We start from the raw sequence: 23,640 nt of genomic DNA on the forward strand, positions 1-23,640 counted from the left end.
TGTACATTGAGATATGTTGGAGTTTTGTAGATATTTTGTGCTTTATGCACTGTTCTATAAATGGTCCTTTAATTGCTGTGAAGGAGGTGGCTTCTGGAGCAGCATGTGTTAATCCACCTTTGAAGTGAAATAAGTATGTGGCTCTTTGGGGCAAGTACAATATCTTGAGTACAGGAAGGCTGCATACCAACAAGGAAGTCACTGCCTTACCTGTTGAACATGACTGTCATGGCTAAGACTGCAAGAAAAAATATTCCTGATGAAGCTACAGAGCACATATAAAACCCATTCTTCTCAAAACACCTTAGTAAAATCCTGGGCCACCAAACTTTCACCTCATCTGTGGGTATTTCAGCTGTGCAAATTCTCCATCTCCATCAAAACTTTCTCTTCAGTCACCCTGTTGCAGGTGTAATTTCAGTAACACTGCCACAACAGGAAGTGTCAGAGCAGGGTGGTAAATTAATTAAATCTTAAATCTCAGATTTCTGCTGTTTTAGTTCAAAGCTTTAGTAAAGTTTTTTCTGTGAAAGCTAGAATGTAAAAAGTGCATAAAAACTTCTACTCTTGAAAAACCAGTAACTATAGCAAAACCCTAATGTGATTGGCATAGTCGAAGTAAATAATTTAGAATGTAGTAAAGAGTTTTAACATCTCATGATGCATATTCCATTAAAAAAGGGGGGGAGGGGGGCAAACAAATAACCTCCTAGCCAAGTACTCCTAAAAAAATGCTTATCAGTCTTGAATGTTTTGTAGCTCTCTATGCTTGCTCTGTTAAGCCATTCTGGAGAATATTGGACATAAATTTCCTTTTTTCATAAAGGAAATACATGTCTAAAACCTGGAACTCTTATTTATGACAGAAGAGAACTAGGTCTTCAACTTTAGCCTCTTTTCTGCCTTTTCCTTGATTTTTTTAGGTAGAAAACACTTTCCATAGGTCAAATATTTTTTTTTTTTTTTCATGGCATGGGTAAAGGCCTATTACACAGTTCATTGTATGAATTACCTGAATTCATTTGGATATATCAGGTTTATTATGGGTAATGCTGATTATACAAGCAAAATAATATGAAAAATATACTAGTAATATGTTGTTATTTATGTAAATATTTACCATTTCATATCAGTCTGATTTATTTTTGCTTACATGTCAGTAAAACCTTTCCATATTCCTTCAAATATCAGGAGTCTCTTCAGTGAAAATATCAGCTTTACCTTTGTGGTGTTCTGGTATTGATTTTGTGAACAGGCCATACAAGCTTCTCTTAAATGTTTTATCTAGCAAAAGGTATATAACTGGATCTAAACTGCTCTTAGCAGCAGCAAGACAGTTAAGGAAGTTTTTAATTTCCACTAGATAGTTTGACTTTTTGCAGTCATTACCTGGAAGCAGTACATAAAAAAATGGACTAAAAATATTATATGGAAGAAAGCAGACTGTTAATATTATTTGGATGACAAGAATGTTTCTTTTCACTGTGCCATAAATTAGATGTTTTTCGCCAATACAGGTATTTTTTTGTATTTTACTCAGATGTCTGTTAAGACAGTAGTATGACAACAAAACTGTCATAAAGGATACAAAAAAACAGGCAGTGGCAAGAGAAGCTGCGAGCATCGAGGTAAACTTACCAGCTTCTATACTGATGCTGTAGCAAGTGTGAAATTCTCCCACAGCATTTGCCAGGATATTATTACGTATTATAGCTGCTACTGTTATGCAGAACACAGTAAGCCATATAACAATGCACAAATATTTAGCAAACTCTGGCTGACGAAACTTGTTAAGTACACATCTGTGGAAGTTTTCATTGGCTGCTGGAGAATGTTTTGCATCGCTGTTTTTCTTCAGTGTGGCATACTGACTTAGAGCAATTGAGCATAAAATAACGATGGTAACGTACATGCTGACGTGCATAATCAGAGTCCCAAAGTTATTTGCTATTCTACAGACCACAGACTGGTAAGTCCATTGGTGCCCTCTTGCAAAATAGGTAGCCAGGAGAGGCATTGTGCTGCATATGAGTAAGTTTGCAGTGACAAGGTTTGACAGGTAAACGTATTGTGTTCTTTTTGTGGGGGCTTGCTTTGAAAAGATCCACGCGGCAAGAATGTTTCCGAAAAGTCCAGCAGGAAATAGGAAAGAGTAGATGACTGGCAGAGCTACAGTGGTAGCTAAGGATGGCTGAAGACATGTTGAATTTTTCATTTATTCCGATGTTTCTTGAATGAATGGTCAAAGCTGAAACACAATTACAAGAATTATTCTTCTGTGTTCATCAAACGCCTCTTTTATTCTTTGCTCTTAACTGTTCCCTTTTTGTCTCCCGTACTTTTCACTATTACTAACTGCTGTTTTCCCTCTGGGGTTATCATCTTAAGTTTGCATGAGGTTAGTGTTTGGGTGTTCTCTCCCACTAAATTTTGTGAAGAAAATTTGGCTGATGTTAAACCCCAAAGATTTTTACATGTATAGAATCTAATAAAGCAGAGACAGAAAGTTCAAGATAAGGTCTGACAGTAGCTTCTATGGTCTTGGTTTATTTCTCAATCTTTTAGAACATTATAACTGGCTTCAGAAACCACTTACAGACTATTTTAAGTTAAATAAGCAAAAGAACACAAAGTATTACTTCTATTGCAGAAATATAGAGTATCCTATACCTCCCTTTAAGTACAAATTAAACTGTGTATCCTGCAGGAATCTGACTAGATGCATTTATTTTATGCTGGTGTCTGCATCTAATGTTATTATGTTCAGAGCTCTAGTCTTAGGTGTACATTTTGCACAAACAATTCAGTCTGCATTTCTAAACTTACAAAACAGTTGTTGAAAATGACAACGTATTTTTTCCCCCAAGTTCAGTTTTCAGTATTTCCTCAGTTTTCAGACTGAAAATAAGAAATCAAAGCTCTATACAATGTCTTCATATAAAAACTGGCATTTCAGCTTACTAACTGGTAGTAAAGGAAGATTTTATTGTTGTACAGATACTACTTTAGTGAAGTGTGTCCTAGTTAATTTTTTTCTATATGAAAATCACATGGAAAAAATTAACAGATTTCAAACTTACAAACTGATCTTTTTTTTAAACAGCTGCAAGTAAATGAACTCGGAAACCAAAGAGGATTCTGTGCGGCTATGACAAAAAGCCTCAGATACCAAGTTGATTAGATAACAAAAATTTCTGAAGGTCTTATTTGTAGACTGTTTGTCAACTTGCAAATTGAACTTCTGTATCTGCTGCATTTTAGTGTACTCTGACTACCACATATATTGCTGAACCAAAATATAATAACTTCTCTTTTATTACAACAAATTAAAGTACTTGTTGAATTCAGTTATTTGGAAGTCTAGTTACCATTTTTGTGTCAATGCCCAAATTTTTTCAGGTGAAACAAAGTAGTAATTTGAAACTTACCTATGCAAGCTGCAAGCACCTTCTTTTGCAGAGAGGAAATTTTGCTGTCTGATGTCCTTTTTAGCTCCACTGTTGCAATTAAAAGAATGATATATAAATTTGAAAAGTATTATTAATAACAGTATCTCTCTGATACTGTAGGGTTTCAGAATGTACACTTTTACAGTGTCGGAAAGCAAGTAGGCATTTAAATCTCAGACAAGATAATGTTGTCTGTGCAAAAAAGGGTTTGAAACTAGGTCAGGTTGCAGCTCCATTAGCAAAATAAAAACAATGAGATGAGAGAAGAGTGATTGTAACAGGCTTCTGGTCATGTAGGTATGTCACAGAAAGACCTTGCAATTGTACTTTCTTCTTTTGCAGGGTGGAGGGACTCTTACTGTCCTCTGTAGGACTGCCCACATTACAGAGTGGCAGGGGAAGGTGGGGGAGGGAAGGTGCTATTTCATGCATGAAAACTTGTATTTTTCAATGACATTCAACTGTTCCTCAGCTTCAAGAGCTATCATAAAACTGACTTGTCTGTTCCTGAAGCTTACATGCTATATCCATTTGTGTCTTCATGCAAGTGACCAAATGAACACATCTCATCTCTCTAGTGAGGTGATGGATTGTGTAGAGGCAATTTGCAGCTGATGCGTTCAAGGCATCAGCTCAGGAAAACTGAGTCTGTGTCCCAAAAGTGCAGTATTTTGTACAAATCATCCAGAAGTGTGCACAGGACAGTTTTCTTCCTCCACAGGAAAGGTTTGCTCACAGGTCAGTGATACTCTGTTTAGCTCTGCAGAGCCTGAGACTTTGGAATTTCCTTGTCTAATACATCTGTGGTTGTCAGATAACAGCTTTTTAACAGCTGTAAATAAAAGTAAGTTCCTTTATGAGAACAGAGAAGATAGCTTATAAAAACTTCTCCAATTTTGGTAAGATTCTTTTTTTGTTAGTTTTGCTTTATGTTTAAGCATGCACCATGAGAATCCATCTCAATGATCTATTATCAGTTGTACTGGTTATTTGCTAAAATGGACATTTATGCTGGCCTCCTGTTCTTTTAGGTTCTACTTAGATGATCTCATTCAAGATTAAATTTAAGTGAGGGAAACTTTCTGTGGAGTATTAATCATTAGTTTGTAAAGCCGTAATTAGTTTGCTTGTACACTAATTCTTGTTCCTGTTTGATTTAGTTATGCCTTGGTTTTATTTTTTCCACTTTGGAATGTATTGTTGTATTAAAATATGTTCTAACAGAAACTCTTGTACTAATTGCATATTTAATAGTCCTTTAAGTAGTCTTAGAAGTCCTTGATACTGTGGTACTCCATCCAGGTTTGTACACAAGAATACAGATCCTGAAGATTTGCTGAGAGGAAACGTGGTGAAAAAAAAAATATGTGAACCAATTCTAGCTGGCAGGATTTGTTGTTATTTAAATAATAATAACAACAATAATTTTTTATTGATGTTGTTACTGTTGTTGTTGTTGTTAGCTGTAGCCTGTAGTATGTATATTTCAGCAACCATAACTTGTGCTGTAGGAAGAGCTCATGCTACATTTTTTTCTGAATTATTGTATGAGAACAGATTATTATGGCAAATGATAGTCTATCAGGCTTCATTTTGGAGTAAAAAAGGAATGGGATAAGTAAAAAAAAGAAAAAAAAGGAAGCCAGAAATGCAGATATGGTTGGTTCTAAGCTGTAGTAATCACCTTAATTTACTTTTAGTGGACAGTTTCCATTCCAAAAATGTAGTTGATATTCAAATGGTACAAAAGCATTGAATTAATTCTCAAGTTCTTCGTAATGACCTTCACATGCATTCTTTAGCTCAGTTACTTCTATTTTCTGCACTTTTAAGCCGTGATCACTTCCTGATTTATACATGGTGCTATGCCAATAGGCAGCATACTATTGTACATTTTACTATTGTACCCAAACAACTTACTTTGCGGCCCAAAAGCACAAAGCCAGGGAAATTCCCAGTGGTGAACGGTATTTCAGTTTGCTTTTTCATAACCCGTACCTAGCATGTTATGTAGTATAATCATATATGACAGAGTGGTTCATTTGCAGGCTGCCTGGCCACTTTGTCTCCACTTCACCTGCCCAGGCAGCCTCCTGTCTCTTAGTTCCTGTCACAGACCAAATGGAGACTGGACTCTTCCTGCTGTACAACAGGGTATATAATGTGGTGGCAGCAGTTGCTCCTTGAAGGGTGGAAGAAAAGGCAGCAGCTCAGTTACCTCTATCTCCTGTAGCAGTCCTGGCTGTCTCTGTGCTGTGGGAGGCCCCAAGAGATGCACTCAGTCTCTGTGTCTTGAAGGGTGAAAGGCAAATGCTGAGGATAGGATACAGAAAGGTGTGAGGCCCTGGGTATGTCTTTTGAAGGTGCTGAGGATGAAACGTAGTGAATAAATGAATAGCCTGCACCAATGTGCAGCAGCCTTTAACTGGAGATTAATTTCATGACATTTAATAATACCAAGATAAATCTCTAGGATGCACTGGCTAGTATACCTGTGCAATCCATGTTTTCCTTTCAATAAATCATTTACCAAGTAGCTCACCTAGAACTTTGACATTTGGTGCTTAGTTTTAGTGGGTTTTTTTTCCATAAACATTCAAATTGGAAGATTTTTTTTTTTGACTGCATAAACTTCTGTGGCAGATGTGCTACATGATAACTGTTTTCAGTGGGTCACCTATATCAGGAGAGCTGTTGCAGAACACCACAGTTTCCCTTAGCTTGCTTATCTGCTTTCAATGCAGGAGTGACCTAGCATGTGCACAGCTTTTCTCCTGACTTGATATAATGAGGATTGTAGCTGTAGTCAGTTTATGTATTTACACAGGCTCACAGGATGTTAGGGGTTGGAAGGGACCTCCGAAGATCAGCGAGTCCAATCCCCTGCCAGAGCAGGACCAGAGAATCTAGCACAGGTCACCCAGGAACACATCCAGATGGGGCTTGAAAGTCTCCAGAGAAGGAGACTCCACAACCTCTCTGGGCAGCCTGTTCCAGTCTTTGTGACCCTCACAGTGAAGAAGTTCCTCCTCATGTTGAGGTGGAACCTCCTGTGCTGTAGTTTATATCCATTAGCCCTTGTCCTATGACAGGGTGCAAGTGAGCAGAGCCTGTCCCCTCCTTCTTGACACCCAGCCCTCAGATATTTATAAACATTTGTTAAATACCCTCTCAGTCTTCTCTCCAGACTAAACAGCCTCAAGGCTCTCAAGCCTCTCCTCACAGGGCAGTGCTCCAGTCCCTCAAACATCCTGGTAGCTCTCCGTTGGACTCTCTGGAGTAGAACCCTGTCCCTCTTGAACTGGGAAGCCAAAAACTGGACACAGTATTTCAGATGTGGCCTCCCCAGGGCAGAGTAGAGGGGGAACTATTTAATATTCAATATTGTAAGTACTTATAAAAGCAGAATCATGCACGCTCATGTTTAAATCTAGTCTAGCTGAGTTGAGCACTGTACTGAATCAGTGAAGATAAAATGTTTGGCAGATTTGATCTGGGTCTGTGTTTACCATTCACTGATGGTTTATTTTCACCTGTGTTAGAACTGCCCTTGTGGTTCATCAAAATAGACCCAGAATGAAAGATCTTATAGGACAAAGGGTTTCAATGGGACATGGAGTAATGGCTTTAAACTGAAGGTGGGTAGATTCAGATTAGATATAAGGAAATACTTCACTGTGAGGGTGGTGAGACACTAGAACAGGTTGCCCAGAGAGGTTGTGGATGCTCTCTTTCACTGGAAGTACTCAAGGCCAGGATGCATGGGGCAACTGATATAGTGGAAGGTGTCCCTCCCCATGGCAGACAGGTTTGAACTCGGTGATCTTGTAAGGTCCCTTTAAACCCCAACCATTCTGTGATTCTGTGTTGTTTGATAAATTACGGTTTTATGCAGTATAACTCTGTGGCATCCTTAGGCATATAGAAATAGGCAGATGATGCACTCATAGCTTCAACTCTTTGGTGTTTCTCAGGCTTCAGGCGGTCATTTTACACAGACAAAAAATAAGCCAAACAATGCCCTTTAGGCAGGAAAACTTAGCTTGAGGTTGGCAGTATGAACAAAATTAATCTTCTGATGTTTTTATACTTCAGGTCTTTAATGCTGAATACCTCTTCCCTTATTTTTTTTTTCCCTAATTACATTCTTTGCACACTTCCAGAGGTATCTTTCACTTTATTTGCTTCTAGAAAAGCAATAGCTACATGTTGGTCATTATTTTCATTTTAGGTTCACACTTTTAGTGTGCAAACTGGGTTGGTCATCATAGAAATCTTTCTTTGTGTTTTTCAGCACCATGCTATAATTTCTGGGTTTTTCAAGTTAAAAATGTTTGTGTATAACAGCTTTCTGGCTTTTTCAGGTTCTTCTTAAGCTACTGTAAAAACACAAAAGTAATAAAGCAAAAATAAAAACCTAAACCATGGAAGTAAAAGCAAAACTGATACTTAAAAGTTAGATTATTTTGGTTTCAAGGAATGGAGTTCTGGCTGCAAAATTAATTCTTTGCAGATAGAAAACATTTCTATACAGTTCTATAGCAATTCTATAGACTCTTTACAAAGGCCTGTAGTGATAGGACAAGGGGCAATGGGGAAACTAGAGAAGAGTAGTTCTTTACCACGAAGGCAGTGGAACACTGGAGAAGATTGCCCAGAGAGGTGTTTGGGGCCCCATCCCTGGAGGTATTCAAAGTGGGGCTCACCAGGGCTCTGGGCAACCTGATCTAGTTGAGGATGTCCCTGCTTACTTCAGGGGGGGTTGGACTAGATGACCTTCCAACCCAGACCATTCTGTCATTCCATAATTTGACAAAAATTATCTTGTCTTTTCAGACTTGCAATTTGTTATTCACCATGCTTATGTTAACATCTTTACCTGCTGAGAATTTTTGTTGAAGGAAGAGTATAATTTTGTTTTTAAAGCACAGTCATTTATGTCTGTGTTTTGAGGTTTCTATGAAGATGCTGGCTTTGATTTGTCCTACTGTTCTACTGTACTACTGTTAATCTGTATGCAAACTTAAAGGAACCAGGACTCACCATTTACGGACAAAAGCCAGATAACTTTTAAAGGTAGCATGGACTAGAATATTTTATTGTTGTATATTTTGCATAATTGATTCAGCTTGTTAAAGCATAGGCTTGTAAGTAAACCCTTGCTTTTTTTTCTTCCTCATTTTGCCTCTCACTTTGCAGTACTATGGTACACTACTAGCCATTTCTCTTCCATTCCTATTCTTATTACTTACACTCCCTGCTCTAACTCTACAGTTTGAATGTTAAGTCTTTCTCCAGCTTCATCCTTTTTCCCAGTTATATTCACTCATTATATCTGTGAACAAATTTTGTGCAACCGTTTTTCCTCCCAATTCACTCTATAAGTAGTGAATGATGATAGCATTGTAGCACCTTCTCTGTTCTCTTGGATTCTTCAGAGCCCTCAGTGGTTGCAATTTTTGTAAAGAATGAAAACAAGACTGACAGAGGTTTCCCAGTTCTGCATATAGAAAACATTTGGGATTGGTGGAAGATTATTAATAGGTTCTTTTTCTCTATACACTTATTTGTCCTGTGCAACACAATTCCTTGCTCTCCACCTTGATTACATATGTGCTTTCAGAGAGAGCTTTAAGCTAAAGCATCTATATGTGAACTTTCCAGTTCCAGGAATAACATGACTCTCGTGTGTTTATCAGTGATGTAAGTTGCACTCCTTTATGGTTTCATTGACTGCTGTTGTGAGGGAAATTGTTCTGTTTGATTTTTCCATGTAGTTATTGTCAGGGTAATTTGTACTTGTCTGCTCTCATGAAAAATACCCATTTTCAGGTTAAAACTGTAATTACAGTTAATTTCAGTGTGAAAAATGAAAACTGACATTGTGGTTTAACCCTGGTGGGAAGGTGAGCCCCCACACAGCCGCTCGCTCACTCCCCCTCCGTAGGATGAAAAGGAGAATCAGAAGGGTAAATACAAAAACTTGTTTATGATTTCTGTCTCTTCCCCCTCCTTTTCTTGTGGCTGCTCTGCTGCAGAACAGGCTGCTTGCTGTGATGCTTCCCCCTGCTCCCTCTTGTCTCGCTCTGGTTAAATCTGCCGTTACGTTGAACCCTTTGAGCTGCATGTTGGGCACCAAAAAGGGTCACTGTGGTTTAATCCCAGTAGACAGCTAAACCCCAGGCTTACACCCCACCTCCAGTGAGCTGGGGCAGAGAATTGGTAGGGTAAAAGTGAGAAAAGTCATGGTTTGAAATAAGAGAGAGTTTAAAGGGAAAAAAAATAAAGTAAAATAATAAAAACAAGTGATGCAAAACCCCAGATTGCTCACCCCTGGCTGACCGGTGCCCAGCCGGTTCCTGAGAAAAGGCAGGTCCAGCAAACTCCCACCTTGGCTTTTATCCTGAGTTTTGCTTTATATTTTACTTACGTTTTAAGAAATGCATATATGACAATGTACCTATTAACGTATTTGTCAAGTAGCCAGCAGATAAAGAGAGGTGATTCTGCTGCTCTACTCCCTGCTGCTGGAACCCCACCTGGAGTACAGTGTCCAACTCTGTACTCCAGCAGTACAAGCAGACAACAGTCCTCAGCACAAGAAAGAAATTGACCTGTTACAGCAGGTCCAGAGGGGGGCCACAAAAATGATCAGAGGTCTGGAGCACCTCTCCTGTGAAGAAAGGTGGAGAGACTTGGGCTGAGAGGCTCCTGGGGAGAAATTATTGTGGCCTTTCAGTACTCAAAGGGGCTCCACAAAAAAGATGAGGACACTCTTTTTAGCAAGGCCTGTTGCATAAGGTAATTGTGTTAAACTAAAAGAGAGTAGATTTAAACTAGGTATAAGGAAGACTTTTTTTGCAGTGAGGGTTGTGAAACACTGGAACAGGCTTCCCAGAGGGCAGGTGGAAGATGCCCCATCTCTGGAAACATTCAAGATCAGGCTGGATGGGGCTCTGAGCAACCTAATCTAGTGGTGTCCCTTGCTCATGGTAGCAAGGTTGGAACTTGATGACCTTTAAAAGTCTCTTTCAGCCCAAGCCATTCTATGTTTCTATCATTCTCAAAGGTATAGAAATTACTACCCACGTTTATGATTCATACACACTTTGTAACCAGTATTTATTCTCATGATGAATATGCACTCCTTTTTACATGGTGAAAAAGAGATGACATTTTGGTACACCAACTGAAATTTGAGGATGTGTTGTACATGCAAATACAGAAAGAAAATGAGCTTTGTGCAGGCTATGAGGAGGTGTGTGTTGAGTTAGCCTCTACTTAGAGAACAAAGAATAAACAGAATGATTGTCATGTTGAAATTCAGCTGAAGACTCAACTAATTGCTATAGCTGGCTCTGATAGGAACTACTAAGACATAAAGTAAGAGACATTATGAAAATGACTAATTATATGGTCATTTGACAAGCCACAATGTAACTTTCAGCAGACCTCCCAAGATGCTTGAGGACTGTTTGCCCTTCAGTGGTAACTGTTCTGTGGAGCCTGGCATTTTACCCTCTTCTGAAGAGGTCTGAGTCTATTTTTTGCATTCATGCAGTGGCCATGAATCGCAAACTTTGCAAATAAAAATTCTGCTTTAAGTGGAACACTTTCTTCAAAAAAGTTTTAGAATCCAAATTTTGTTCAAGTCAGACCGTGTCTTTTGTTTCCATCCTGTCCTGTGTTCCTCACCTGGACCTGGTGATCAGTGTCATCAGTCAAAACTATTCACAGCAAAAGTAACATAGGCAAAGAAAAAACAATGAGATAATATATAGAGAGTGTGGGATGATCATTTATAAACTCCACTAACCAATACACTGCATAGGTGAATTGCAGAGAACAAGGAACTTGCTATTCCTTGCACTGTACAAATACAGAGCCAAGACAGTTCTTACTTCAATGTACATAGAATAGCTAAAAGACAGTGAAAAAATATAACAGAGTTCTTGTGAGAGTCAGTCAGAAATTATTGTGCAAATAGCTTAATCATATGCTGAAATGCTTAAGAAAAAAAATCCAGTTAACATCATACTTTTATGAAAATGACATCTTTGTAGGAATCTCTCTTGAAGATTAAAATTACAATAATTAATGTTGTAGTTAATCTGTACACTTTTTTGTTAAAAAAAAAAAAACACCACCACAACAACAAAACTCCAAAAGAGACCAACAAAGCAAAACACTGAAATAGATTGGCTAGTTACTGTAATTTGTTTAACGTGCTTATACCCAGTTTCATCCAAACTGAATGAAGTAAGATCACATAAAAATTAAACTAAATTTATACCTAGCAGAGGTGAAGTGTGTGTTCAACCCTAATGCTCATTAAAGTTGAAAATACCAGGGGCTTAGGAGGTTTGAATATTTTCATTTTCCTGTTTAATAAAACAAACTGTATCTTCTGTAATTATAGCTGAATTAATGTAGTTGTATTCTTCACCTCGTTTTTAAGCCACACACCTTGCTAAATCCTCAAATATTTTCTTTCAAAAATTACTTTTATAAAGGTAGTTAAAATGCTGATCTCTTTGGAACCTATTAAAATAGAGAATTACATAAAATCTGCAGTGGTTTATCTAGCTTTTTCAAACAAGACACAATTTACTTTTTGCAAAATTCATGTATTATTTACAGGCACATGTTGGTAATGTCTATATACAGGATTCTTTATACAGGTTCAAACCACTTGGTGGATATCTTAAAGAGTTAGTGTTCTGGTTTAGTCCAGCAGAGGATGTCTGAGAACTTCCTATTTTGTTTTGTTGGATAAGAGAAATGCTTCTGAAAAGTAACTTCCTATTTTTGCAAACAGAAGTAAGACTTCTTATTTTTTAACAGGAAGAAAGAAGCAGGATTAGTAGCAGTACAGTATAGCCTTTGGTAATCTTACATTGATGCCCAGGGGTGCCAGAGGGAAGCTGGTGTCTGTTCATTTAGCCAATCAAATCAGATATTTCTTCCTTAAAGAACTTGAGTGAGGAGTGGTAGTAGATAATCGGTCTTGTGTATATTGTCCAAGTTTGATTTCTGAAGTGCTTTCTAGAGTCAGGCCGGAATCTCCATGAAGTCTTCTGCAAATAAGCTGGAATACAGTCTTACGGACACTACTGGACATTAGGAAATACATAACTGGGTCTAAGCAGCTGTTAAAAGACGAAAATATGAGCATCACCTCGTTGCATTTGTGAATGATTTCCTTCCAGTAACAAGATGGATCCTGTAACTGGGATGTGATGTACACAAAGCGGAACACGTGGTAAGGGACAAAACAGATGGTGAAAATAATGAGCACGACAAAGGAATTCCTTGCTGTCTGGCTGTATTTTACTGCGTTGGGGAAATGCGCTCTTTTCCTCGAAATTTTCAGAAGGTTCTTGGCAATTTTAACATAGGAAAGTATCAAAAGGAAGAAAACGATCCAAAAAATCAGTACAATAATATAATTGATAATGGCTTCCGTCTTTGCATTCTGTTTATTTCGGTAATGAAAGCACAGAGTAGAATTGCTGTCCTTGCTCTTGAAGAAAGCTGGTGCAACTACTACTGTAAATCCTGTTAGTGCAACTGCCCACACCATGCAGCAAATATGTTTGCTTCGTGTAGTAGTTAACAGCTTAGGACGCTTCACAGACTTAGTTATTTTTATGTAACGATCTAAACTAATTAGTCCCAACAGTACTATGCTAATATACATGTTCATATAAAATAGAGTGCCTACACTCTTGCATAAAATCAGCCCAAACTTCCAGGTGTTTCTGGAAACGTGATAGAGTATTCGGAAGGGAAGACAAAAGATCAGCAGAAGGTCTGCAACAGCTACATTCAGCAAGTAAACTTGGATAGAGTTCCTTTTCTGATGAATGCACAGGAAAGCAAACAGGGCTATCATATTTCCAACCAATCCAATGACAAAAATAATGGAGTAAAAAGCTATCAAAGCAAGTGACAGTGAGTTTTCATCTAAGGCACAGCTGGCATTGTTTTGACTTTCCGATGCATTTCCGGCTGGGTTAGTTTGGTTACTCCAGAAGACTTCTGTGTGTGGGGTAATGGTCAGTAAATCAACTGAAGCTGTAGCCATCATTTGTGAGGACTTTTTTAGTCTGTTCTGTAGGGAGGCAAAGAGAAATTTTAAGAACGAAATCTCCATTCAATCATTTTCATGCCCTTGTTTGCTTGATTGTGTACAGTCCTATGTGATGTAAACATAACAGGCAATAACCAGAACAAGTAAACAGGACAAAGTATCGCTGTAGCTGCATAGGACTTCCAGCAGGATGTCATCATACAGTGTAAGTCTAGAATAATCAGGTCTCTTTTTCTTCACATGAAGTAGCTAAGAACAGATGTAAGAGACTCCTCATACAGATACATTTTTGTAATTGCATCTTTATTACTATGTTGTTTTAAAAAGCAACTATTGTATTTTGCTAGAAATTTACATTGTTTTGTCTGTAAATACAAATACTTCAGACGTTTGGATTAGGTTTTTTTAGCATAGAAAAGTTTCTAATTATGCAGGAATGTGCTAGCATAGCTGAGTGAAGTATTCTCAGTGTTGATACAAAGTACATAGAAAAATATCACAACTGTTCTAAATTCATCAGTATTAATTTTAAATAAGTATCTCTTGCATGCAATTCACAAGTTTTTGGTTTGAAAAGCAATTTTCAATATGAAAGATTAGATGGTAAAATAAGTAACACTGTGAGTCAGTACTTTAGCAGTAGCTTGTTTTAAATAATTTGTCTTCCTGTAAATTTAGGTATTTTTCCTTGTTCTTGATTGTTCACAAATCGTTATTATGCAAAGAAACTAATCTTAGCTGGAAACCACATTAATGCAGTAACAGATGGTTTTCACATCTTTCTTGTTTTTATATCTAAGATTTTAATTTCACTGAACTTATTTTTTTAACCAGGAGGATAAAGGTCAGCCCTTGACCAAAGGAGGATAATCTGAGCTAGTGTGAGGTGTCCCTGCCCATGGCAGGGGGATTGGAACTGGGTGATCTGTGAGATCCCATCCAACCCTGATGATTCTGTCAACTAAAAATGTGTGTGGATAGGAGAGCAGAATAACAGTGAGCTGTTTAGAGAGATGGTGATTGCTTAGTAATGGCATAACTCAATTTCTATGTCAGAGTGATAAGAGACTCCATAAATGGGTGTAATTAGTTTAGTTTGTTTTTTTTTTTAAAGGGGCAAGATGTCTTCCCCTATCTCACGAGAACTTCATGATTGTATTTGGTACTTTGAACTTAGGTGTCCAATAACAGTAATTAGAAAAAAACAACATCTAAGCACTGCAGAACTTTAAAACAGTTTTTCGTTTGTATGCTAGGTCTTAGAAACTGCAAATTTGCATTTAAAATGTGGCAGCTACGGCAGTGGAAAAAGCAGCACTTTAGATAAAGTTGTCACTAACACACAGTATCTGGATACAGTATCTGAATTACTGAGAGGACAATCTAAAATATTATGACATCTTATGTTGCCTGACCTTACAATTGCATTAAATTTGTACAATATGTGAGCATTTTCAAAACCATTTCTGTTTTCTTATTTGCCATTTCATACTGTCAGGTCAAGAAGTTACATTCAGAAGTTTAAGTGAAAAATGTGATGCTTTCACATATCTCTTGAAACTTATCTACTACTGTAATTTCTTATTCATGTTGCTTTTCTGTAAAAATGCTTGGCATCATAACTTGGACAAGTGCTGAGAAGCTTTAGGTCAGAGAGAATAAAAATCAAAGTACACTGCAGGTACATTATTAGCAGGGTTACTTTTTGCTATCATAGGTTTTGTCAGCTCTAAGCAAGCAAGGCAGGCTTAAACCTTACACATATTTAAGAAAAGGTTTGGAGGTCCTTACCTTTGCAGCTAAGAGAAATACTAATAGCAATTTGTTGTATCTTAGATTAAGTACAAAAGAAGCCACTTACCACATATATTAAGAACTTCTGCTGATTTTCAAAACCACTAGTGAAGATGGGGAGGAGTAACTTGCAAGTCCTCTTATTAGAAAGCTAAAGCATCAGCTTCTCTGTGAGAGATAGGAAACGGCTGACGCAGTGCAATTAGTGACAAGGGGAAGTTTAACTAGTGTTGCAACTGTTCCTTTGAAAGATATTTTTAACTAGCAAAACTCAGTTTATTAAAAATGTCCATTTTGCTCTTAATTTGGACCTTGCTGGGAGAGATTCTATAATACAGTTTTCTCTGTGTTTCACTCTGAATTGGTGATTTGAATTTTTTTTTCTTAGAAACTTTGTGGTGAGCAGCGTTGAGCGGCTTCCTTTTTGGATGACAGTGAATTTGGTACAGCCTGTCTTCTTTTCTAATACTGACATGAAAATAGAATCCCTTTCTCAATTGTAGGGTAAAGATAAATCAACACCACAGTGTGCATTATGCTTATGTTGTTCTGGTTCTCCCATCTACCTTCCTCATTGCATGGTGATAGGATTTTGAGATTGATCTTTTTCACTCAAGGTGACAGTGGTAAGAGAATGTGAAAGTGTCTAAAGTGTGCAGCTTAACAATTTCAGTAAGGCAGAAGTGAAATACAATGTGCAAAGCTAATACCACCTGGTAGTACTGTTTTAAATAGGTTGTAGGGGATTGAAAATTACATTTATAAATTGCAAATTGAAAATTACATTTATAAATTGCAAATTGAAAAACATATTCTCGTACAATTGAAACTTTTCGAAAGAAAACATGGGTGGTTACAAGTGATGGTTTCACAGGTAGTCAGACAGCTTGCTGTATGTCCTTTATGCTATTTTGAGTTCCTAGTTTTGCAATTTAAGTGATTCTGTAGTCTCAAGAAGCCATATACAAATTTGACATTCTTTCTTTTAAACGGTATTGGTTGACTGCAAAGGGAGGCTTTGAGTAAGTGCAGGAAGTAATTCCATATGAAATGCAGTGTTTTGGCTATGTGTATTAACAAGTAAATTGTGTTGTAAGAGATTTTTCTATTTATGTTGCTCCTTCCTACACCAGTCAGCATCCATTCGAATTGTTGTATAATATTATTCCATTTGTTATGCCTAACTATTATTAGTAGAAAAACAGTGGAAAATTAAAGATTGGGATGACTGTCCCTGGAATCCATTTTAGAAACTTAACCAATTTCCCTCCTCACTGGAAGATTTATTAGAAGCATCAGAGGGGTGTTCCTTTCCTTTCCTGCAGTTGGAAGGGTATTAGTGAATTCTGTGATTAAGGCTCAAAGTAATGTGTGTTGTTCTCTGTGTGAAAGATAAGATCCCAAAAAGGGTATCATATGCAGGATATTTCTGCTGGAAAATTGAAGCAGTATAAGACTTAAGGGTGAAAGAAAAATACCAGGTAAGAAATAATAGGCATTAATTTTTATCTCCATTTTATTACGGTTTCAGTTTGTGTTCCTGTAAGTCCTGAAAGGATTTTTCTGTGCCTGGGACAATTGAAAGTGAAGTCAATGAACGAAGAGGAGTCCATGCCAGGAAAAAAATAAATACCTGAAATTCAGAAATCCTTCCCAGAAAACCCAAACATTTTAGCTTCAGAAATCCTTTCCAGAAAACCCAAGCATTTTAGCTTCTCATTGGTAATCTATGACAAGAAGTTCTAAAATGCAAATTGTATTTCTCAAATGATGTAATAATTTGTTGGGGTTTTTGTCTTTTCAGCCACACTGTGTACTGCTTGCCTCAAAAGAGAATTCAGCCCCAGTAAAGCTTGGTGGCTTCGGGGTAGCAATTCAGTTAGGAGAGTCTGGGCTAGTTGCTGGAGGTAAGAAATTTTCCTTCAAAGTTACATAATATTATACATGTTGTTACTGCAGAGTTCTGTTTTTCTCACACAGCCTGGCCTGCAAAATGAGCTCAGAAATAATCTTTCACTAAAGACTTCTTAACGTTTTAAATGCTCACAGTTAAGCTAAATTGCTAGTAAAATGTAGTGTTGTGTGTATGTATAGAGACTATTAAATCCCTCTAAATTATACTCAACAGGAGCTTATGTTGGTATGATCAAAATACAACTGAAAAGTATCAAAGAATTCTCCACTTTAATACAGTCTTTGGCATAATTCTTCTATGCTTGACAAATCAAAACAAGCAAGAGTGACATCAGGATTGAAATGTATGTCAAAGCATCTGAGTAGGGACTTAGTACAGCATCATCAGTACTTTCCTGTGTTTCTTAGGCAATCTCTGTCAGGATGCTATGCTGTTTAATAGCAAAATCTTACTAGTTTTCACATGTGACTCTTTTCTGTGTTTTAATATTTCATTGTAATTACTGAATAAGACATCAATATCTCGATACGTATGTATATTTTTTGACTGTGTTTTGTTTCCTGTGGATTTCATTTCCTCTAGCTGCCTTCCAAATTGTTCCAGACAATAGGGTTATGCTTTAATCAGCCTGCACAGATGAAGACCCAATCAGTTTTCTGATGCTTTCATTGCCAGAGTAGGAGACCACAACAAAAGATTTTGGTAGCTTTAATTTTTCCTCTTCAAAATGACTAACTTCCTCTCGATACCAGGTTTCTTCAAAAATTCAGATTTCCTATCTATTTACTTAAAGATATGCAGCAATCTGGCTTTTATGTGCTCTTGAAAATAAAAGGCAAATCCAACATAAAAATACCAACAGCTTCTGTTCCCTTCCTGATACCACTAATACCCTGGAAATACCGTAGTGCATTACTACCTAGATGCATCTTTTCCAAAGAAAATGTGCATTTGGTTATGCTAACATTGTTTCCTTAATAAAAAAAGTCACTTCTTTCTTTACTTTTTCAGTATTCCTCAAATTTTCTGTACCTCAGCTACTGCCTTTTTTTTTTTTTTTAAGTGACAGTTCATACACCTTTGTTTATGATTCTTTAATTTTTCTTCTTTTCTTCACTGAGCAACTTCATCCATTTCTTCTGTTTCAGCTGCTCTTCTGGAGGTAGTCAGACACAGTGTATTTTCTTTCAGACTACTAGTTGTCTTGCAAGAAAGTTCAAATTCAACCTGGGGGAAAAAAAACAACCCACAATGTGTGACATGTCCTTCCTTTCCTGTTACCATTTGCTGTTCAGTGATCCCACTCGTCATTCATGTGCTCAACTTCCAGGCAGTTAAAAGTGCTGGTCTGGTCTTTTCCATTCCTTTCTGCTTCTGTTTGCAGTACTTAGAGAATCCTTCTTTCTTAAGCTTCATCAGTATAATATTTCTCTGTATCTTTTGCCTGATCTGTGTCAACTTCTGCCATACCAGTTTGCCTTCTTTTTTTTTTTTTTCCAGTCAACTGTCATTTCAAATCCATAGCCTTCTCATTAGCTCTGGTTACTTTCAGCTTCAAATTCCTCTCACTTTCTGGGATAGCCATAGTAATTCCACTTTATTTATATGCCATGGAAGGTCTCAGTTCCAGTATTTATTTCTGGCTTTTTCGACCTTAACAGAGTTCTCTCTTTCTTCTCATCTTCCATTCCAGTCATTATACCACAAACTGTATCTGTTATCTGGCCATTCTTTTCCCTTCCTGAGAGGCATTTTACTAGACAGTCCTCCACATGCACATGCAAGAATTTATTTCTTCAGCTTTACAATATCACCTCATATGTGTTACATGAAAGTTAATAATACTTCCTGTTTGATCTGGACTATACATTTCTTGCAAAAAAACCCATTTCACTATGTGTTTGTTCAAGGAAATTATCCATATGCCCCATGGATAAGTTCTGGATTGTAGTAATAATAAAAATGGTAAATTACAGGCACTACTTAATTTCTCAGTTCTCTCCTAAGTAAAATACAAACTCTTTATAGAGAAGTTCCAGCAGTATAATAAGCATCCTGTTCACTTTAACATTCTTTCTCTAATTTTTAGTTGAACACATTGATTCAACTTAACATAGTCAATTCTTTCCCTTTCAGCATGGCAATTTCTGTATTTGGTGGTTAACATATTAAAAAATAAAATTCTCTATTAAACAAAAGCTATAATTACATCTCTTACTGACCTAAACCCCACTGTGCTTCTAACCCATTTCAGAACACTTTCAAATGTTCACAATACTGACAGCACACTGTGTAGTCACAGGAAGTGTAGTACTTACTAATCCTTCTATATGTAGGTAATAAGTATTACTGCAGTTCCCCAGCAGAATATACTCACTACTTGTGTAAATCCCTGTGAAGATGGCCCTGGTGTTCAACAACATAAATCTTTCATCTTTCTTTATTATGTGTTGCTTGGAGTAGTTTATCTTTTAAAGCAGAAATGGACAGCTTTCCTTTAGAAAAAGCAGATCCACATTGAAAGTCATGTAACAATAGCACAGCTCAACTGACAGGACTCTTCCCTTAATCTTCCATTTAAAAAATAAAGCCCAGCCTTTATGCAAAAGCTCTTCAATATCTGTGATGATCTCTTTTGTGGTAGTATTTTTTTTCTCCTGAAATAGGAGTTCTAACATTTTTTTCATGGTAGTATTTTTTTCTCCTGAAATAGGAGTTTTAAGATTTTTTTCTTGCTTTCTTGCATTTGTGCTTGTGCCACTTTTCTTGCCTTTTTCATTGATGCACCTGGCAAGCCTCAGATTATAAGTAGTCCTAGAACACAAATAGAGAGGCATTTTCTTCCTCAATATCTTCAAAGCCTGCCTTTCTAGGGTACAGCTTTTGCTTTCTTTGGGAGTATGGAATTTTTTTAACTTTACAGGATACATATTTTTCTAGTGTGCATAAATTGTTTTGGGGGGGGAAAATTGATTTTTGTAATAAACTAAGTCCCAGGTACTGAAAGTAAACCTGTCCCAATCTTTTGATGTCAGTCCAAAGATTTATTAGGCTTATGCTGTTTAGCAGGATTCATAGATTATAACTACAGTGTTCTTTTGAGAGGGTTATGTAGCAGAAGTGTAAGGGAAGTCATGATAATAAGCTATGACATCATGCTAGATTACATTAATGAAAATGTGTGTGAAATAGATTTTAGTGAAGCAATAGATAACAGCCTAGTCAAGTTTATTTTTAAGAGAGTTTAATTGTTTTTAAGTAAGTACCAAAATAAAATACATAGCCATTAATCATTTTTCATAAGACCAGAAGGGGAAATTGAAGGAAATACTTTATGTTTACCCATGAGCTGCAAGACAAATAATAAGCAGCATGTGTCATCTTCTGAGTTACAGGAAATTGTTTTCATGAGCTACCCTTCTCTGAAGGCCTCTCACTGCACTTTGTATGATCAGAAGTGGAAAATTTTGATAGATGCATTCGTTTGAAACATTTGAAGTAGATACTTTAAGATGGAATTCTGGCATAGGTCATAATTTGTTAGCGAACTCTTTTATGGAACAGGATATAGGCAGGAAACAGTTCATGTTTGCATTGTTAGGATGCAACTGAAGCAGTGAAACCTCTATGCAGTCAGTGATTTGATGGAGCAATCTCAAGTTATAATCTCTGTCTTCTTCCTTGGTCAGTTTTTCTTTCAGAATGTAGTATGAATTGTCAAAATATTCACTTATATATGATAAATATGATGTCACATTTTAAATATCTTGGATGCTAAATCTTGGGATTTTTGTGTAGTATATGGTTTAAAACTCTGAAGGAACAAAAGCCACTGAGTCCACATGTGCTACTTCCTCCACTTAATCTTCCTATTTTCTCCTGGCTTCAATTAGTGTCAAGTAACTGTAAAGACCTTAATGGCATGAGGTTCTATACTAGCTGTCAAGTCTTATGTGTATGGGCAGTTAACTGCTTTTCACATTTTACCTTTAGCAGCAAAATGTCATAGGTACCATGATGTTAATCCAGTTCAGTATTGATTTTAATGTACTTAGTTAGCTCCTCTTAGTTGCTTCAGTTTCCTGTAGTATCTTCAGGTCTCCTAATACAACCATCATCATCTTACTGGAAAATATCTTAGATATTCTTAATAGAAGTGCAGCTTCACTTATCAGGCATTCTTAATAGAAGTACAACACACCAAGTGTTCTTGGTTCTTTGTCAGGTAGCTTTTTAGACTTTTTATTTCACTAGAAATAGTGAAAAAAGACATACTAGAACATTCCCTGCAAATAAGGCTGTGGGACTGGGGAGGGGGCAGATATTTTCAGTTCCTTGTTTTTGTTTTGTTCCCATCAATGTAAAAATGATCATACAATCGCAGAGCAGCTTGGGTTGGAAGGGACTTTTAAAGATCATCTAGTTCAAACCCCATGCAGTGAACAGGGACATCTTCAACTAGATGAGGTTGCTCAAAGCACCATCCAACCTGACCTTCAACTTTCTAGGGATGGGGCATCTGCCACTTCCTGGGGCAACCTGTTCCAGTGTTTCATCAAACTGGATCTTCTTGGTGGTTTTAAAAACCTCAGTTTAAAAGTAATCTTTTTGAAATGTTATTTTTTCACACTGCACAGACTTTCTTATTTTCTCTTTTGTCATCAGTTGCCTGAACAATAAAGCGAATCTTGATTTTATTTTACAAGGAGGGGTAAACGTATGTAAGCTGAGGTCCCACACTGCTATTCTTCTTTCACTTAAATGGTAGTGTTTCTTTCCTCTGCAAAGCAAGAATACTCTTCTACTTTTTTTTTCCCCGCTGAAAAATAATGGAAAGATAAATGTGAGCCTCTTCAAAGGTTTACACCTGACACACTTAGTTTTATTTAAAAGACACAGTTGTGCTTTACTGTCTCTCAGAATTCCACTTCACATCTGGGTCTATTTGAGAGTGCTTACAGAAGGCTAATGTGTTTAAAAGTCAGTTTAGCTTTTCTTTCTCCATCATAGTCTTATGGCTGAGAAGGCAGGCCACTGAATCAATTCCTATGATTTGTCTGGTTAGCATGTGATCTTTCTTTGTTCTTTTTCTGGACGCTAATATCCAGTTGTCCAGTTGTCTGCTGACGCAGACAAGGCGCAATGCAAGTCTTTGCTCAGGTCAGTTTTGAAACACATTTTCTTCAGACAGCCTTCTGTGTTGAAACTGAATTCCCCATTTTTACTTTTTTTTCAAAACAAATTTTTATTTTAATCTATTCATCTTCTCTGTACACCTGCTTAAACACCTCTATTGTCTGGAGTAATGTGGAAAGGAATTAAAAGTAGTAAAGTATTGACCTATCTGATCTGTTGTGTGTGATTCTTTGATTCCTTCCACATTATTCTGGACATCCCACTCTTTTAGAAACTCCTTGATTTATGAGCATATTTCTTATTACACTATTGTGAGAGGTCAGATGGTGATGTATATTAGTACCTCACATTTTTTTCCTACAAATTATTTGTTCCAGTTGTTTCCTTATACATCGTTCAGATACTACTGCTGTTGAAAGACTCTCCTTCTGATATCTTGGTCATCAATCCCCTGCCTTAGGGATGACAAAATCTGATTGGGTCTCTGTATATACTCTTCTTCTTGTGGAAAGCATAGCCCTTTTGTCTGGAATAATATGGAAAGAATCATAGAAACTAAATTATCAAAGGTAAGTCAAAATTTATCTTTAGTGCTTGTAAACAGTACCAGATTGACAACACCTGAAGACTTGAAGCTCTCTGTTTATCCACATGAAAAATCAGCAAAATTAGCAATTATATATTTCCAGAAGAGCAATGTGCCTCTAAACTGGCTGATAAGAAGGTTTACCTATAGAAATAAGATGTTTAGTATCTGTACCTATTCAGGCATTGAGTGCTTCCTGAATCAGCAAACATTTGGACGTAGGAAATTATTTACAATGAATTGGATGGAATCAAGTATCTGATTGGAGGCATACCACTTATGAGTCTTCAGTGATGATTTTTAGTTAATGCTACTCTAGATAAGAACCTAGAAGCACGGAGACAGAAAATTGATTCACTTTTAATCTGATTTTTCTCACAGATAAAACTAAAAATCATGTGTGCAAGCGTGCATGCTATATTTACTTAAGTGAAATGTTATGCTATTCATGGGCAGTCATTAGGATGTATCCATAAGTTTTCTTACATCCTGAAGAATCAAAGACCTGTGAAAGGCAGAAATTACATATTAAAGAGAGAAGAAAGCATTTGCTTACTGTTGTTTCTCATACTGCCTCCAAAATGATGCAAAGGTTCTTCCAAAACACCAAAGAAAATGCAAAAGCTTCCAAAAAAATAATACACTTGAATTATTAAGAATAGTTCCT

The 23,640-nt window shown here is 36.9% G+C and overlaps 3 protein-coding genes across 7 annotated transcripts in view; 1 reads left to right on the forward strand and 2 right to left on the reverse strand.

Moving 5' to 3' along the window:
• CASK (calcium/calmodulin dependent serine protein kinase) overlaps positions 1-23,640 on the forward strand; it is a 196,687-nt gene that overhangs the window by 89,840 nt on the left and 83,207 nt on the right. For all 5 annotated transcript variants that reach the window (XM_054387798.1, XM_054387806.1, XM_054387825.1 and 2 more), the window contains exon 6: positions 17,141-17,243. In XM_054387798.1, the coding sequence (XP_054243773.1) occupies positions 17,141-17,243 (103 nt within the window). The remainder of the gene's footprint in view (positions 1-17,140; positions 17,244-23,640) is intronic.
• Positions 1,181-2,215, reverse strand: GPR82 (G protein-coupled receptor 82). The gene has a single exon (XM_054387849.1). The coding sequence runs from the start codon at positions 2,213-2,215 to the stop codon at positions 1,181-1,183; it is 1,035 nt and encodes a 344-aa protein (XP_054243824.1).
• GPR34 (G protein-coupled receptor 34) lies at positions 12,397-13,539 on the reverse strand. The gene has a single exon (XM_054387837.1). The coding sequence runs from the start codon at positions 13,537-13,539 to the stop codon at positions 12,397-12,399; it is 1,143 nt and encodes a 380-aa protein (XP_054243812.1).

This window comes from Indicator indicator, chromosome 1, assembly GCF_027791375.1.
Source record: "Indicator indicator isolate 239-I01 chromosome 1, UM_Iind_1.1, whole genome shotgun sequence".
In the NCBI taxonomy this organism is placed as follows: domain Eukaryota; kingdom Metazoa; phylum Chordata; class Aves; order Piciformes; family Indicatoridae; genus Indicator; species Indicator indicator.

What these genes read in the sequence shown, in the direction of transcription:
- GPR82 (XM_054387849.1), bottom strand. Translation starts at nt 2,215, where the DNA reads ATGAAAAATTCAACATGTCTTCAGCCATCCTTAGCTACCACTGTAGCT.
- GPR34 (XM_054387837.1), bottom strand. Translation starts at nt 13,539, where the DNA reads ATGATGGCTACAGCTTCAGTTGATTTACTGACCATTACCCCACACACA.